The sequence below is a fragment of the Dama dama genome, chromosome 4 (genome assembly GCF_033118175.1).
Source record: "Dama dama isolate Ldn47 chromosome 4, ASM3311817v1, whole genome shotgun sequence".
In the NCBI taxonomy this organism is placed as follows: Eukaryota; Metazoa; Chordata; class Mammalia; order Artiodactyla; family Cervidae; genus Dama; species Dama dama.
In genome coordinates, this window is record NC_083684.1 from 52,054,905 (window position 1) to 52,072,500 (window position 17,596).

At 42.3% G+C, this 17,596-nt stretch overlaps 1 protein-coding gene across 1 annotated transcript in view; it reads left to right on the top strand.

Annotated features, from left to right (window-relative positions):
• The window catches only part of LOC133055074 (zinc finger protein 629-like), a 43,663-nt gene that overhangs the window by 21,083 nt on the left and 4,984 nt on the right, over positions 1 to 17,596 (top strand). Inside the window, exons 7-10 of the mRNA XM_061140547.1 lie at positions 9,789 to 10,204; positions 13,405 to 13,514; positions 13,782 to 13,840; positions 17,466 to 17,592. Of these exons, the coding sequence (XP_060996530.1) occupies positions 9,789 to 10,204; positions 13,405 to 13,514; positions 13,782 to 13,840; positions 17,466 to 17,592 (712 nt within the window). The remainder of the gene's footprint in view (positions 1 to 9,788; positions 10,205 to 13,404; positions 13,515 to 13,781; positions 13,841 to 17,465; positions 17,593 to 17,596) is intronic.

Consider the following 17,596-nt stretch of genomic DNA (forward strand, 5'->3'; position numbering starts at 1 on the left):
GATTTTTATTATTTCTATTGATATATTTAATGACATTTTAAAATGACCTTATTATTCATGTTATGGTTGCATCTAATTGTTTTTGGTTATAAAATCTTCCTTTATTAATATGACCCAAAGTTTATCTTTGGATGTTTTGGCTTTTTCCTTTTAAAACATCTACTTTAGTTGGTGAAATTATCTACATTTTGTCCTTGTAAACTGTCTTATTCCTTTCACCAAGCCTAACCCCAGTCTCATATGAGAAAGGTAATTAACCACCATTATCAATATTATTTATCTTTCCAGATTTTTTTAACTTTTTACTTATATATGTTAGTGACATTTTCTTTTTTATGTATTAATAAATATAATCATGCTGTATGTGTTGGTTTGTTGTGATGATTCAATGAATTAATAAATATTCAGAACTTTTCCTATCATGTGGCAAATATCTAGTAAAAGTTGTTCATTATTATTATTTTTTACTCATTTTCATAATTACCATTATTATTTGTGGAGGGCTTTCCTGGTGGATCAGGATAAAGAATCCACCTGCCAATGCAGGAGACTCAGGTTCAATCCATGGGTCAGGAAGATCCCCTGGAGAAGGAAATGGCAACCCACTCCATTATTCTTGCCTGGAGAATCCCATGGATTCTCTGGAATCCCAGAGGAGCCTGGCAGGCTACAGTCCATAGGGTCACAAAGAGTTGGACAAAACTGAGTGACTTAAACAACAATTATTTGTGGAAAGGATTTTAACCATGTTGTTTACCTTTATCTAAGTCAGAGAATTCATAATGAAAAAAGACAAATGAGAGACTTCCCTGATTGTCTAGTGGATAAGACTTCATGCTCCCAATGCAGGAGGCCTGGGTTTGATCCCTGGTTGGGGAACTAGATCCCACATGCTGCATCTAAGAGTTCCCACACTGCAACTAAAGATCTCACAGGCTGCAATGAAGACCTGGTGCAGCTAAATAAATAAACATATTTTTTAAAAGAGAGAGAGAAATGAGTGTAATGAACATAAGAAAGTTTATCCTATCCCCATTATTTGGCTTGAAATTTTAAAAGGGAAAAAAAGTTTTTGTGGGTAGTCTACATTCAGACTTCATTTTTATACTGCACAAAGATTAATATCTATTTGAAACCCTATGGATATAATGATGGGTTGGTGAAAGCATAACTGTCAAATAAGTAGGAAGAGATAAGGATATTTTTCCTAATTATTCCCTAAAAAGTAGAAAATATACAGGGCACATTATTTGACCAGAATGAGCGACACAGTAACAAAATGATAGCCGACAAATATAAATATCTGAATATTAATTTAGTAACCCTCTTGATTAACATGGGTTAAGGAACTAAATCCTTAGAATACACATTATTTAAATGTGAATGAATATAAGAATTCAATTGAAAAACCTGTGAGTGGCAGGCAAAATTGTATTGGAAGTTTTATAACTCAGTATGCATGCATACATTAAAGTACTAGACAGATCATTAAAATGAATACAGAACCCAAAGAGCTAAAACAAGCAAAAGTATATCTAAAATATGGACAGAGAAAGGCATTGTTAGTTATCAAATAAACGACAAAAGTAAACCATTTAAAATAGAAAATGTATCTGATTGAAAGTAGACAAACCACTGATTCAGGTCGGGGAATACAAGTGACAGATGAACAGTGCCATGAATGAGAAACGGAAATGACTCTCAGTAAAGGATCTGTCTACATTGCGGGAGACCCAGGTTCGATCCCTGGGTCGGGAAGATCCCCTGGAGAAGGGAATGGCAACTCCAGTATTCTTGCCTGAAGAATCCCATGGACAGAGGAGCGTGGTAGGCTACAGTCCATGGGTTCGCAAAAGAATTGGGACACAACTGAGTGACTAATGTTTTCATACTTACTACCTATTTAAATGTAAAAGGAAAAAAAATGTAAAAGGACATTATCTTTTTGGGTGATTAAAATATTCTGGGATTGGCAGTGTATATACTAAAAACCACTCTATACTTTAAAAGGGTAAATATATACAGTATATGAATTTTATCTCAAACTTAAAAGTACTATAGATGTTTTTTAGAATATATCCGAAAATCTGGACAACGTGTATGATTTTTAGAAAGAAATTGGATTGACTTGATATCAGAATTGACTAGAGAAGTATGAAATCTTTAATAGATTCTCCCCAAAAGGAACATTTTTTAAACCAAAAAAATAAATGTCAGGGGAATTCCATGGCAATCCAGTGGTTAGGACTCCACACTGCCACTGCTGGGAGTCCAGGCTTGATCTCTGATGAGGGAACTAAGATCCTGAAAACCATGAGGTGAAGTAAAAAATTAAACAAATAAATGTCAGCTACACCAAAGACATATATATATTTACAGACGAAACTGTGAAATGTGTTAGGAACTCTTCCAGGACACAGACTGAGGTAGCAAGTTATCTGATTTTATGAATCTGTCACAACCCTAATGATAAAACTTGCTGGAAGGACATGAAAAGATAATATGCCCAAAATCAGTTATGAAAATATACAACGTTAAAAATTAGCAAGCTAAATCTAGTAATCTATTGAAATAAATACTTGTCACAATCTGAATTTTGGAACAAAACTTTTCTAAAAAATCTTTAAACTTGCTACTCACTTTTTGAAACTTGGAAATCAAATCAATTTAGTTAATACAGTATTCCTTAGTATTTGAACTTGGAAACCAAATAGACTTGGATAGCAAGGGGTTCTTGGAATACAACACAAGACAATTCACATGGAATTTCTAGAATTTAAATAACTAAAATATTATAAGTGAAAATATATTATCAATCCTCAATGTCTTCTAGTTGCACCTTTCTTATCTGTATTTGACAGAATGGGATATGTTTTATAAATAAACAAGAGTTATCTGACCTGCTGGAATATCACTGTGTTCATTCATTTATACCCTGTCTACTTCTCGTTTGAAGAGTCTTTAAAACAGCTAATGAATCTAATCATTGACACACATTTAGCACGAGGATGTAGTGGGAGGTGGGAAAGAGATTGTTAAAACAATCACAGAATTTCAACTCTCATTGCAGTTCGAATGTATGGTATGAAAGGTGTTCACTCCCATGATAGCAAGAAAACCAGGGCAAGATAAAACATACTTAGGAATAAGTTTAGTAAAAGATATGAAAGATCTTTATATGGAAAACTGCAAAACATTGCCGAGGGAAGTTAGTCAAGATTTTTTTTTTTTTTCTTTTTTTTGCCCCACTGCATAACTTGTGAGATCTCAGTTCCCCAATCAGGGATTGAACCTGGGCCCTGGCAATGAAAGTGCTGAGTCCTAACTGCTGGACCACCAGAGAGTTCCCTAGAAAAGATCTAAATTGATGGCAATACAATGGCTATGAATTGGAAAATTCAATGTCTTTAATAAAATTTCCCCAAATTTACCTATAGATTCAATGCTGTCCTAGTCACAATATCAGAATGTTTTTTTTAAATTTTAAATTGATAAAAGCATTCTAAAATTTATAGAGAAGTCCAAAGACCTAGAACAACCAAAATCGGTATTGAAAAAGAACAAATTGGAGAACTTCTGATTTCAAGACTTGCTATAGAGCTATGATAAACCAATAAAGACTGTGGTATTTGTCTAAGGATAGACAAATAGGTCAGTGGAGTAGAATAAAAAGTACAGAAATACACCACAACAGACCCCAGAATTCAACCTGTATATTCTAGCATGTCACAAAGTAATTTGACCATGAAACATTTTCCCTCCTACTTGTCATTAATGTTTGCTAAAATACATCACCAAGAAGTTAAGTTTAGGAGATTATTGTAGGTAGTTAAAGTATTGGGGGTTAGGAGTTTTGCATGTCTGTAATATTGGATCCTGTAGAAAGTCTCTAACTTAGTCCTGCTCTTTTCACTGAAACAAATCCTTAGTCTGAGTTAGTCTCAGTTAGCCCTAATACTCTAATTGTGCAGAATTAGTTAGTTAGTCCAGTTGCCTTGTCATGTCTGACTCTTTGTGACCCCATGAATCGAAGCATGCCAGGCCTTCCTGTCCATCACAAACTCCCGGAGTCTACCCAAACCCATGCCCATCGAGTCGGTGATGCCATCCAGCCATCTCATCCTCTGTCGTCCCCTTCTCCTCCTGCCCCCAATCCCTCCCAGCATCAGGGTCTTTTCCAATAAGTCAACTCTTCGCATGAGGTGGCCAAAGTACTGGAGTTTCAGCTTCAGCATCAGTCCTTCCAGTGAACACCCAGGACTGATCTCCCTTAGGATGGACTGGTTGGATCTCCTTGCAGTCCAAGGGACTCTCATGAGTCTTCTCCAACACCATAGTTCAAAAGCATAAATTTTTCAGCACTCAGCTTTCTTCGCAATCCAACTCTCACGTCCCTGAGACAAATCCTCAGTCTGAGTTAGTCTCAGTTAGCCCTAATACTCTAATTGTGCAGAATAATTTTTATCAATTATTATCACTTTGGACCTAATACTCAAGGAGGGTAAAGGAAGACAGCTTCATTTTTGTATTACATTGTCATTTTTTGTTTTTTGTTTTGGCCACACCACACAGCTTGCAGGATATTAGCTCCCCGACCAGGGACTGAACCTGAGCTCTTTGACAGTGAGCGTGGCATCCTAACCACTGCACCACCAGGAAATTCACTCTCATTATCACCTTAAACATGCTCAGTGGAGCTAGGTCTTCTCTGATCCTCTTAAAATTTAATTAAAGATCATGATTTTTTTGATCACTCCTACTTACTACAGATAATTTCAGCTCACTCAGTAGTATAAATATCCTCTTGATGAAGGTGAAAGAGGAGAGAGAAAAATATGGCTTAAAACTCAATGTTCAAAAAACTAAAATCATGGCATCCAGTCCTATCACTTCATGGCAAATGCCGCTGCTAAGTCGCTTCAGTCCTGTCCCGCTCTGTGCGACCCCATAGATGGCAGCCCACCAGGTTCCCCCACCCCTGGGATTCTCCAGGCAAGAACACTGGAGTGGGTTGCCATTTCCTTCTACACTGCATGAAAGTGAAAAGTGAAAGTGAAGTCACTCAGTAAGGTCTGACTCTTAGCGACCCCATGGACTACAGCCTACCAGGCTCCTCCATCCATGGGATTTTTCAGGCAAGAGCTCATGGCAAATAGATGAGGACAAAATGGAAACAGTGGCAGATTTTATTTTCTTGGGCTCCAAAATCCCTGGACAGTGACTGCAGTCATGAAATTAAATGAAGCTTGCTCTTTGGAAGAAAAGCTATGATAAACCTGTGTTTCGTGTTAGTTTCTCAGTAGTGTCTGGCTCTGCGACCCCAAGAACTGTAGCCTGCCACGCTCCACTGTCCAAGGAATTCCCCAGGCAAGAATACTAGTGTGGGTTGCCATTTTCTGCTCCAATGATAAACCTAGATAGCGCATTAAAAAGGTGAGACATCACTTTGCCGACAAAGGTCTGTATAGTGAAAGCTATGGTTTTTCCAGTAGTCATGTACAGATGTGAGAGTTGGACAAAAAGAAAACTGGGCACCGAAGAATTGATGCTTTCCAAGTATGGTTCTGGAGAAGACTCTTGGGAGTCCCTTGGACAGCAAGGAGATCAAACCAGTTAATCCTAAAGGAAATCAACTCTGAATATTCATTGGAAGGACTGATGCTGATGTTGAAGCACCAGTACTTTGGCCACCTAATGAGAAGAGCCAACTCATTGGAAAAGACCCTGATGCTGGGAAATATTGAGGGCAGGAGAAGGAGGCAGCAGAGGATGAGATGGTTGGATGGCATCATCAACACAATGGACATGAGTCTGAGCAAACTCTGGGAGATAGTGAAGGACAGGGAGGCCTGGCATGCTGTAGTCCATGGGGTCGCAAAGAGTCAGACATGACTTAGAGACTGAACAACAATATAAATATCCAGTCTTCATCAGTTCAGTTCAGTTCAGTTCAGTCGCTCAGTCGTGTCCGACTCTTTGCGACCTCATGAATCACAGCACGCCAAGCCTCCCTGTCCATCACCAACTCCTGGAGTTTACTCAAACTCATGCTCATCGAGTCGGTGATGCCATCCAGCCATCTCATCCTCTGTCGTCCCCTTCTCCTCCTGCCCCCAATCCCTCCCAGCATCAGGGTCTTTCCCAATAAGTCAACTCTTCACATGAGGTGGCCAAAGTACTGGAGTTTCAGCTTCAGCATCAGTCCTTCCAATGAACACCCAGGACTGATCTCCTTCAGGATGGAATGGTTGGATATCTTTGCAGTCCAAGGGACTCTCAAGAGTCTTCTCCAGCACCACAGTTCAAAAGCATCGATTTTTCAGTGCTCAGCTTTCTTCACAGTACAACTCTAATATCCATACATGACCACTGGAAAAACCATAGCCTTGACCAGATGGACCTTTGTTGGCAAAGTAATGTCTCTGCTTTTTAATATGCTATCTAGGTTGGTTATAACTTTCCTTCCAAGAAGTAGCGTCTTTTAATTTCATGACTGCAGTCACCATCTGCAGTGATTTTGGAGCCCAGAAAAATAAAGTCTGACACTGTTTCCATTGTCTCCCCATCTATTTCCCATGAGGTGATGGGACCAGATGCCATGATCTTAGTTTTCTGAATGTTAAGCTTTAAGCCAACTTTTTCACTCTCCTCTTTCACTTTCATCAACAGGCTTTTTAGTTCCTCTTCACTCTCTGCCATAAGGGTGGTGTCATCTGCATAGCTGAGGTTATTGATATTTCTCCCGGCAGTCTTGATTCCAGCTTCTGCTTCTTCCAGCCCAGCGTGTCTCATGATATACTCTGCATATAAGTTAAATAAGCAGGGTGACAATGTACAGTCTTGACGTACTCCTTTTCCTATTTGGAACCAGTCTGTTGTTCCATGTCCAGTTCTAACTGTTGCTTCCTGACCTGCATACAGGTTTCTCAAGAGGCAGGTCAGGTGGTCTGGTATTCCCATCTCTTTCAGAATTTTCCAGTTTATTGTGATCCACACAGTCGAAGGCTTTGGCGTAGTAGATAAAGCAAAAATAGATGTTTTTCTGGAACTATCTTGCCTTTTTGATGATCCAGAGGATATTGGCAATTTGATCTCTGGTTCCTCTGCCTTTTCTAAAACCAGCTTCAACATCTGGAAGTTCACGGTTCATGTATTACTTGGAGAATTTTGAGCATTACTTTACTAGCGTGTGAGATGAGTGCAACTGTGCGGTAGTTTGAGCATTCTTTGGCATTGCCTTTCTTTGGGATTGGAATGAAAACTGACCTTTTCCAGTCCTGTGGCCACTGCTGAGTTTTCCAAATTTGCTGGCATATTGAGTGCAGCGCTTTCACAGCATCATCTTTCAGGATTTTAAATAGCTCAACTGGAATTCCATCACATCCACTAGCTTTGTTCGTAGTGATGCTTTCTAAGGCCCACTTGACTTCACATTCCAGGATGTCTGGCTCTAAGTGAGTGATCACACCATTGTGATTATCTGGGTCATGAAGATCTTTTTTGTATAGTTTTTCTGTGTATTCTTGCCACCTCTTCTTAATATCTTCTGCTTCTGTTAGGTCAATACAATTTCTGTCCTTTATCGAACCCATCTTTGCCTGAAATTTTCCCTTGATATCTCTAATTTTCTTGAAGAGATCTCTAGTCTTTCCCATTCTGTTGTTTTCCTCCATTTCTTTGCACTGATCTCTGAGGAAGGCTTTCTTATCTCTCCTGGCTATTCTTTGGAACTCTGCATTCAAATGGGAATATCTTTCCTTTTCTCCTTTGCTTTTCGCTTCTCTTCCTTTCACAGCTATTTGTTAGGCCTCCTCAGACAACTATTTTGCCTTTTTGCATTTCTTTTCCATGGGGATAGTCTTAATCCCTGTCTCATGTACAATGTCAGGAACCTCCGTCCATAGTTCATCAGGCTCTCTGTCTATCAGACCTAGTCCCTTAAATCTATTTCTCACTTCCACTGCATAGTCATAAGGGATTTGATTTTGGTTATACCTGAATGGTCTAGTGGTTTTCCCTACTTTCTTCAGTTTAAGTCTGAATTTGGCAGTAAGGAGTTCATGATCTGAGCCACAGTCAGCTCCTGGTCTTGTTTTTGCTAACTGTATAGAGCTTCTCCATCTTTGGCTGCAAAGAATATAATCAATCTGATTTCGGTGTTTACCATCTGGTGATGTCCATGTGTAGAGTCTTCTCTTGTGTTGTTGGAAGAGGGTGTTTGCTATGACCAGTGCGTTCTCTTGGCAAAACTCTCTTAGCCTTTGCCCTGCTTCATTCCGTACTCCAAGGCCAAATTTGCCTGTTACTCCAGTCTTCATAGCAGAGTGAAATTAAAACTGCTTTCTCTGCTTTGATCCGTTTGCAGTTCATGGCAAATTGTATTTTCCAAAAATTGCCATAACTATATTTTTGTTTCCACATGGTCTTCCAGAACCTTATCATTTTCCCATCAGGAAGTGGAGTGCATGTTCTTTCCCCTTGAATCTGGATGGACTTTTAAAACTGTTTAAGTACAGGGGAAATGATGCTCTGTGATTCTGAGACTAGCCATAAGAGATGAATCATCTTCCATCTGGATCTTTCTCAGGACCTTGAGCTGCAGTGTAAGATGTCTGAGTCTACCATGCTGTTAAGAAGCTCAAACTAGCCCACACGGAAAAATCACATGGACAAATCTTTGAGATTACACGAAATAAGAGATGTCCAGCTAGCTTCCAGTTGTTCCTGGAACTTCACACACTGTTCCAGGTTTAGCTATCAAGAAAAGTCTGAGCCAGAACTGTCCAGCTAGGCTGTTTCTGAATTCCTGACCCAGAAAAACCATGAAAGATAATAAATGATTGCTGTTGTTTGAAACCACTAAAGTTGAAAGAACAGATATACAAACAGACAATGCCAGATTGTATATGATGATAGAACCCTGACCCACAAACTCTGCAGAAACAAGAAAACCAAACTACAAACTTGGTAGCAATCAGTGCAGAACTCTCAGGACTTGGTCAATAACTGCTAGCTTCCCTATCTTTCGCCTCTGCTTCCAACTCAGAACCAACCAGAGAAAACCAAATCAACACCTCCAAACCAACCACAAAAGTTGCACTTTTTGTAGTTGGTTCACCTCTAGCTTCTCTTGGACAGTGACCTCGGATCAAAATACACCCGAAGCCTTCCCTTTTTTTCAGTATAAAGCTTTGCCGGTTCCCTGCTTTTGAGTCAATGACAACCATAAGCAGTGGTGGCTGCAATACTAGTAATTTGAAGCAACCTAACAAAAATGCGATAATACATTAATTACATAGATGGCATGTAGAATTTACAAAACATTGTGGAAGAACACAATGTTCAATATATATGATTTTAAAAGCAGGTTAAGAAGACAAATAGTGAAGGACAGGGAAGCCTGGCATGCTGCAGTTCATGCGATCTCCGAGAGTCAGCCGGGACTTAGCGACTGAACAACAAAGAGGATAAATATTTATATGAAAGGATATAAGCTTAAGAGCCTCCCAGGTGGTCCTCGTGGTAAAGAACCCGCCTGCCAACGCAGGAGAGGCAAGGGAGGTGGGTTCGATTTCTGGATTGGCAAGATCCCCTGGAGGAGGGCATGGCAACCCATTCCAGTATTCTTGCCTGGAGAATTCCGTGGACAGAGGAGCCTGGCAAGCTACAGTTCATAGCGTCGCAGAGTCCTGCACGACTGAACTGACACAGCACTGCACGCATATAAGCTTAAACATAGCTATGCCTGAATCGAGAAATTACAGGTGTTTTGTTATTTCCGGCTGTAGACAGTAGGACGAGGCGCTTGTCTGGTTTTGTGTTTGTACGCCCAGCTCTCGCAAGCTAGCTGTTTCCACGTGAGACCCGGAGCTCACCTGCGCCGGCCTTGCCACGCCCCGATCGCGCCTTGGGGCGGGGCTTGGAGAGCTTCCCGGCCTGCGCAGGGGCTTCTGGGAGATGTGGTCCAGCCGCCAGGCCTCCGCGCCCGCTTGCGCCCAGACCCCATCGGCTGGGCCTTCTGGGTCGGCGGTGCGGGTATATCGGGCTCATTGCGTGGAACGAAGGCTGGTGAAGGCCCCGTGGCGGCCTCCATGCCCAAGACCTCCAGGCGTAGAGAGGTGAGTCCCCCAATTTTACTGGCTGAAGGCAGCGAGAATAGCCGAAGGTCCCCGGATCGTGCGAAAGGGGAAGGCGAAAACCGAAGGTCCGGTAGTCGCGGGGTCTGAGGGGCGACGCAGGGAGCATCTTGGTTTTGTTGAAATAGGGGTGAATGGCTGCGACGATGGTCCCGAGGTTGGTGGCCTGCAGGCATCCATGGGTTGAAGGGCTGGAGGGCAGGGTTCCTTGCATTTGGGGGACAGCCTATGCCGGGCATTTTGGTTGGCGAGGCAGCTGGGGCTTTGCAACCCCAGGTTGGTGGGGAAGGGACAGTGAGGCAGGGTCCAGGGCTTTGGGAGTGTTGACTGGAAAAAAAACGGACAACCTAAAAGTTTATGTTTTATCTGGTGGCCTTTCTCAGATGGCTGTGAGGGACTGCTCTGAAGAGGTAAGGAGGAGTCAGGATTATAGGGGTTTTGCGAGAAAACCCAGTAGTTAGAACAAGAAACGATTACTGTTAATTAGGAAAAAAAAAAAAAACGGACAGCTAAAGTTAATGAACTAAGCGATTTTCTTTGTATGACGAAGTGCAGGAGTCTGGGCTCCCTGAAGTCATTCCTTTGATATGCACCTTAACTATCTAGGGTAAATGTGCCTGTCTCCGGCTTGATTCCGGTCAGGGTGCACAGTTGGGGCTGGCTGCAGTGGCTGCTGACTAGCTGGCCACAACATCCTTTGTTTACTGATATGGCAGGCGGCATTCTTAGTGCAGAGGGGCCGCTTATGGGGCTGTAAGTTCTTAGGTGTTTTTGAGGGCAGCTAGATGTTTGGAGCCCTGGAGAGGAGTTAGGAAGTGCCCCTTGGTTTGAGATGTAGTAGGGGTCAATAAAGTGTTAGTCGCTTGTCGTGTTTGACTTGTCCCACCCCGTGGACTGTAGTCCACCAGGTTCCTCTGTCCATGGAATTCTCCAGGCAAGAATACTGGAATGGGTAGCCATTCCCTTTTCCAGGGGATCTTTCCTACCGAGGGATCCAATCTGGGTCTCCTGCGTTCCTGGTAGATTCGTACCGTCCAAGCCAACAGGGAAGTCGTGAGGTTTGATGTTTATGGTGACAATATGTTCTGGTGTCTCTTATTTTGGAGATAACTTGGACTTTGTGGGGGGGTGGGTGCAAAATCTTGTATTCCCACTTTTGTGAAACCACCTTCATTTCTTACTAGGCTTTTATTTTTTTAACACTTCTTTTTTAAAAAAATTATTTTAATTTGGCTGTGCTAGGTCTTAGTTGCTACACACATGATCTTAGATCTTCCTTGTGTCATGCTAGATCTTTAGTTGCATCATCAGAGCTCTTAGTTGTGGCATATGGGATCTAGTTCCCTGACTAGGGATCAAACCTGAGCCCCCTGCATTGAGAGCACAGAATCTTAGCCGCTGGACAACCAGGGAAGTCCCTCAGTGGGCTTTTTCTATAAGTGAGCCTAGGGATCAGAGGGATGGGCAGACTGTCTTGGACACCAGGATGGGCTCTTCTCCAGCCAGGCCCTCTATGGATTGCCAAAGGCTTGTTGCCACTTTGCATCTGAGAAACTCCTGAGCTCAAAGTGGTTAGCAGCTTCTCTAAGCTCCCAGATGCTTTGGAGTTAAATGACCTTCCCCTGGGTACTTGCCTCTGGGGTAGCGAAGCCAGGAAGGTCACACCTATGGTCACTTCCATGTGTATGCATGCTTAGTCGATCAGTCCTTTCTGACTCTTTGCGACCCTATGGACTGTAGCCCACCAGGCTCCTCAGTCCATGGGATTCTTCAGGCAAGAATACTGGAAATGCTCTGGTCATGCTCTCCTCCAGGAGATTGTCTCAACCCAAGGATCAAACCCACGTCTCCTGTGTCTCCTGCATTGCAGGCAGATTCTTTACCCTCTGAGTCACTGGGGAAGCCCTCAATCACCTCCCAGTTTTCTGCAAAAGAGAATTCTCCACACTCTTGACCAGTGAGGGCCAAAGGGGACTTGTATGTCCTTTCTTGTCTTAGTAGAAGTTACAGTTCCAGGTGTAAAAGGTGGAGGTATCCCAGTTGTGAGTTTGGTATCACACATGACATGTGAGTCACAGGCCTGGCTGTATCTCTGCAAAGCCCTTCTGAGTACACACACATGATAAACTACATATATTTAAAGTGTTCAATTTTATATATTTTGACATTTTAATACACTCGTGAAACCATCATCTCAGTCAAGATGACCAATATATCTTATCACCTCCTAAAGTTTCCTTGTTCACTTTCATAACCCTGCTTCCTGACCCTACCTGCCCCCTCCATTTGATGGACACAATCAAATTGCTCTCCTCCAGAAGACTGTACCTACTTACATTCTAACAGCATAAAAAACTGATCATTTTCCCACAGCCTCTCTAATGATAAGGTTTTCAGATTTTGAAACATTTACTGATCTGGTAGCAAAAAAAAAAGAGAAATTCGAGAATTTCACAAGTTCACCTTTTGAGAATTATAGATCTGTATCCCAAAGGGCTTCTCTGGCTGGGAAGATTCTCTGAGAAGGAGAGGGCAACCCACTCCAGTATTTTTATCTGGGAATTCCCATGGACAAAGGAGCTGGGCGGACTGCAGTCCATGGGATTTTGACAAGTCAGACACAACTGAGCAACTAACATCCCAAAGTGGGGCCTCCCAGGTGGTGCAGCGGTAAAGAATCCGCCTGCCAATGCAGGAGATGCAGGAGACACTGGTTTGATCCTTGGGTCAGAAAGATCCCCTGAGGGAGAAAATGGCAACTCACTCCAGTATTATTGCCTGGAGAATTCCATGGGCAGAAGAGTCTGGTGGGCTACAGTTCATAGTGTCACAAAGAGTCGGACATGACTGAGTGACAGCATGCATGCATGCATCCCACAGTGGGAAGTTTTCAGGAAACTTCACAGAGGTGGTGGCATTTGCTGCCTTGTGACTGGATCAACCTGTGAAGCTACAGTCCTGAGAAAGTCAGAGCTGTGTACCCCTGGGAAGTAGGGGCATGCCTTGTACACAGTGGGTGCTTAGTAAATGTTTATCACCTTAACTATGCTTTAGTTCATTAACAGCGCCCTCACTTAAATAGAGAACAGAGCCTAGCCTGAAGTCTGGGCTGCTGGGACATTTCCTCTCCTGCCTACAGGAACAAAACAGCTACCTGAGCATGAAGGCCGCAGGAGGCCCCCCACATGCAGGAGTTCCGTCTTTCGTGGAGACAACACCTCCTGAAACTCCCTCTGGATGTTCCAGGTGGAGCTTGGAGAGGCTGAAGAGAGATTCCCCCAGCAGAGCCACTGGGCTGCGGGGATTCCCTTCCTAACAGGGCAGGCAGGATGTGGGACCCCGTTGAAGCTGGAGTGACCTCAGAGGCTAAGGAGAAAGGTGAGAGTTAAATCACTGCTGAAGCACATAGTAGGTATTCAGTGAGTGATTGGGGGGCTGGGGAGAAAGTATCAGTGTTGAAAGGCTGTCTGTGAAAGTACAAAAAGGAAAAATCTTTCTAAGCAAGGGTGTGTCAGGTAATGGTAAACGAGAACCAGTGTCACCAACTGAATATAACATGCCCCCTTCTCCCTTCTTGGTAACTAAGATACTGGTCTGTTTCAGTGAGCCAAGTTCATTTTTCACTGCTTCTTTCTTTTTACCCAGCACTGTCTTCTGAAGACTCTGTCCTTCTTCAGGAAGAGGAGGAAATGCCCAGATTACAGGTAAATTAGAGTCTGCCTTCTCTCCCTGAAAATATCACCCACACACCTCATTTTGGGCTGTTGGGGAAGGAGAGCAATACAACACATATATTGTGCTGGCTCTGGGCTAGACATATGTCACTGCAGTTTCTCAAAATGTCTGAGCATTGCTGGTAGGAGTGTAAAATAGTATAATATACTTTGGAAAACAGTTTTAGAGTTTCTTATGTAATTAAGCACACACTTACCATTGACCCAGAAATCCCACGGTATTTACCCAGAGGAAATGAAAATATATGTCCACTCAAAAATCTGTATGTGACTAGGGGCTTCCCTGGTGGCTCAGTGGTAAAGAATCCGCCTGCCAATGCAGGAGACACAGCTTCGATCCTTTGTCTGGGAAGATCCTATGTGCTGCGGAGCAGCCAAGGCTGTGCGCCACAACTTTTGAGCCTGTGCTCTAGAGCCTGGGAACTGCAACTATTGAGCCTGCTAAAGCCCATGAGCCCTAGAGCCTGTGCTCTGCAACAAGAAAAGCCTCCACAATGAGAGGTCTGCGCACTGCAACTAGACAAGAGCCTACGTGAAGCAACGAAGACCCAGCACAGGCAAAAATAAATAAAATTATATTTTTAAAAACCTGTATGTGACTATTAGCAACTTTGTTTATAATAGCCCCAAACCAGAAATGACCATCAACTGATAAGTAGATAAACAAAATGTCTTAATCCATATAATTAATAACTATTCCGTTGAAAAAAAAAAAAAGAACAAACTGCTGATACATGTAACAACTTGAATAAATGTCAAAAGCATTAGGCTGAGAAGGATAAGCCAGATATGAAAGATATGCCAGATAAAACATAAGGTAAAAGATAAGCCAGATACGTGCTGTGTGCTTCTGAGACAGGGTGGGACCTGGGGCCCTTTGCTCCAGTGCTGCAAGGCTTACACCTGGACAGATGTCTCCTTGAGCAACAAAATGCTAAGAAAATATAAGAGACTAAAAATAACTGCAATAACTGTGCATACACAGTTGGGGCAAATTCTGGACAAAAGATACAAAAAGGGCAAAAAACCCCAACTGCCAGCTCTGAAGAGCTCGGAGCAAAACCAGGGTGTTGGGAGCGAAAGCAGGTCTTACACACGCCCCTTGCACACAGCACCAACAAAGGGCTAGACAGAACACCTAAGCCATTTCTCCTGCCCAACCATTGGACACACCCTACTCTCATCCTGTATAAGGAACCAGCTCGGGGGAGCCAGTGAGCGAGCAAGGGAAGCCTTTACTTGCTTTTATTCTCTGCTGCTGCAGGGAACCCAATAAGGCCTTGCTTGAGCTTCTTATCTAACCTCTTGTCATTTTCTGTTGATTGGGAAAGGCCAAGAATTCTGGTCAGTATCAATTCCATTTATATGAAATTCTAGAACAGGCTAGATTAATCTACAGTGACAGCAGATCATTGGTTGTTGAGAGCAGGGAGTCAGGGCAGGGAATCAACTAGGAGCAAACGACACAAGGGAACTTTCTGGAGTGATGGAAATGGTCTATGTCATGATTGGTATGTGAGTTACACAGGGGTATTCTTTTGTCAAAACTCATCAACGGGTATACTTAGGGTTCATGTTGGTTCACTGGATATTTAACCTAAATGAGAAACAATTTGTGAACAGAAACAACATAAAAAACAGCTCACCTCTCAAAAAAAAAAAAAAATCTGTATGGTATACAGGAGATAACTATTTCAGAGAAGAAGGCAGTTCAAAGAAGGATTTCTGGGTTTTCTACCCAGAATCACCTGTTTTTTTGTGCTTCAGCTTTGCGCAAAGGAACATGTAGTCTGGCTTGATGCTCTGCTTGCCCCCATGTGCTCCCATCATCCCCACTTTGTGAGTTAATAGCCCTTTGCAAATCCTCTTTTCCTTATTCTTTATTTGGCAGGCTTAACATTTAGGCCAAAAATGGACCAGAGACCAGACTGCTGCGGTGTGACACCCTTCTGTTGTCTGATCCTTGCACCATCCTTGATTTCCCCTCATAGTCATTCTGTGTCTTCTCTTTATGCTCTGAACAAACCCCTCCCTAGGAAAGAACCCCTGCTTCCCCATAATGATAGCCACTATTCTGACTTTTCATACTGTAGATTAGTTTAGTATGATTTTGAACTTTTTAAATAGAAGCTGGATACATACAGTACTCTTCTGTGCCTGTCTTTTCTCAATATTTGTTGTGAGATTGATCTGTGTCATTTCATGTATATATAGTTTATTTTCGTTTCTTGTAGAGCAGTAATTTCCAAAGCTTTTTGGTATCAGGACCCCTTTACACTTTTGAAAGTGGCTTTTGTTATGTGGGTTATCAATATTACCAGATCAGAAGTTCAAACTAACAAAACTTGAAAGTATTTGTTAATCCATTAAAAAATTAATCCATTATAGTTAATATCACATTTTTTAAAAAACCCCTTATCTTCCAAACAAAAAAAAATTTTTAAGAATGGAAATGTTTTATATTTTTGCTACCATCTTTAATGTCTGCCTTAATAGAAAACAGCTGTAATCTTATATCTGCTTCCTCAGTTTCTTTGTTGCAAGATTGCACATCATGTAGCCTCTGAAAAATTCTTCTCTTTAACTGTAAGAGAATGATAGTGGATAAGCCCAATAATGTCTTAGAATTATTACTGAAAATAATATTAACTGTACAGACACCCTTGACAGGAGCGTGGCGATATTCATAGGTCCCTGAACCACACTTTGGGAACTGCTACTGAATATTAATCCTTCATGCGACTGTACCAAGAGTTTGTATATCTTTCTACTGTGGATGTGTGAGTGGGAATTCGGAGTCCAAAATAAACGTTGTTAGTATATAATCATCAGAGGGAGGTTTCCTAGATAACATGTCTCATTAACCAGAGTCCTTATTTTAGATCTTTGACTTGCTCCTTCCCACATGACTGTCCACTCCCTTTTCTTGCCAGCTGGAACTCCCCACTTTCCTCTATTCACATTTTAACCATCCCACAAGGCTAGTACCTGGCTTTCTCCAGGGTACCTGCCCTCATGGCTCCAGTCTACCCTAGATTCTTTCTCCAGACCCTTCCCTGACTAAATCTCAAAATTATTTGTTGTGTGGATAGCACCTCTGGAATTATATAGCCTTTCATGTACTCTGGTTGAAGTTGACTCTTCTTACCAGAGAAGCTTTAAGGGCTGAAGAGTTTCATTTTTTCTTTTTGTTAAATCTGCCTCTTTTGTCTTTTCCATGTTCTATGTTAGCAGTCCCCAATCTTTTTGGCACCAGAGACCTGTTTCATGGAAGACAGTTTTTCCATGGACCGGTGTGGGGTGGGGGTGGGGGATGACTTCAAGATGGTTCGAGCAACGTTACATTTATTGTACTTTATTTCTGTTATTATTACATCAGCTCCACCTCAGATAATCAGGCATTAGATCCCAGAGGTTGAGGACCCCTATTCTACATAATACAAACAGATGCATGGTTGTTCGCCTAAGTGGGTCTGACTCAGGATCCTGGAGACTGCCAGGACCACATATAGATGTCAGAATTCATTGGTGCTCGTCAGCTGCATTCCTCTGTGGGAATGGGTATACCTGAGGATAACCACGTTTGTTCTTTTAGGAGCTAGTGACATTCAAGGATGTGGCTGTCGACTTTACTGAGGAGGAGTGGGAGCATCTGGACCCTTCTCAGAGGCACCTGTACCGAGAAGTGATGTTGGAGAACTTTGGGAATCTCATTTCTTTGGGTGA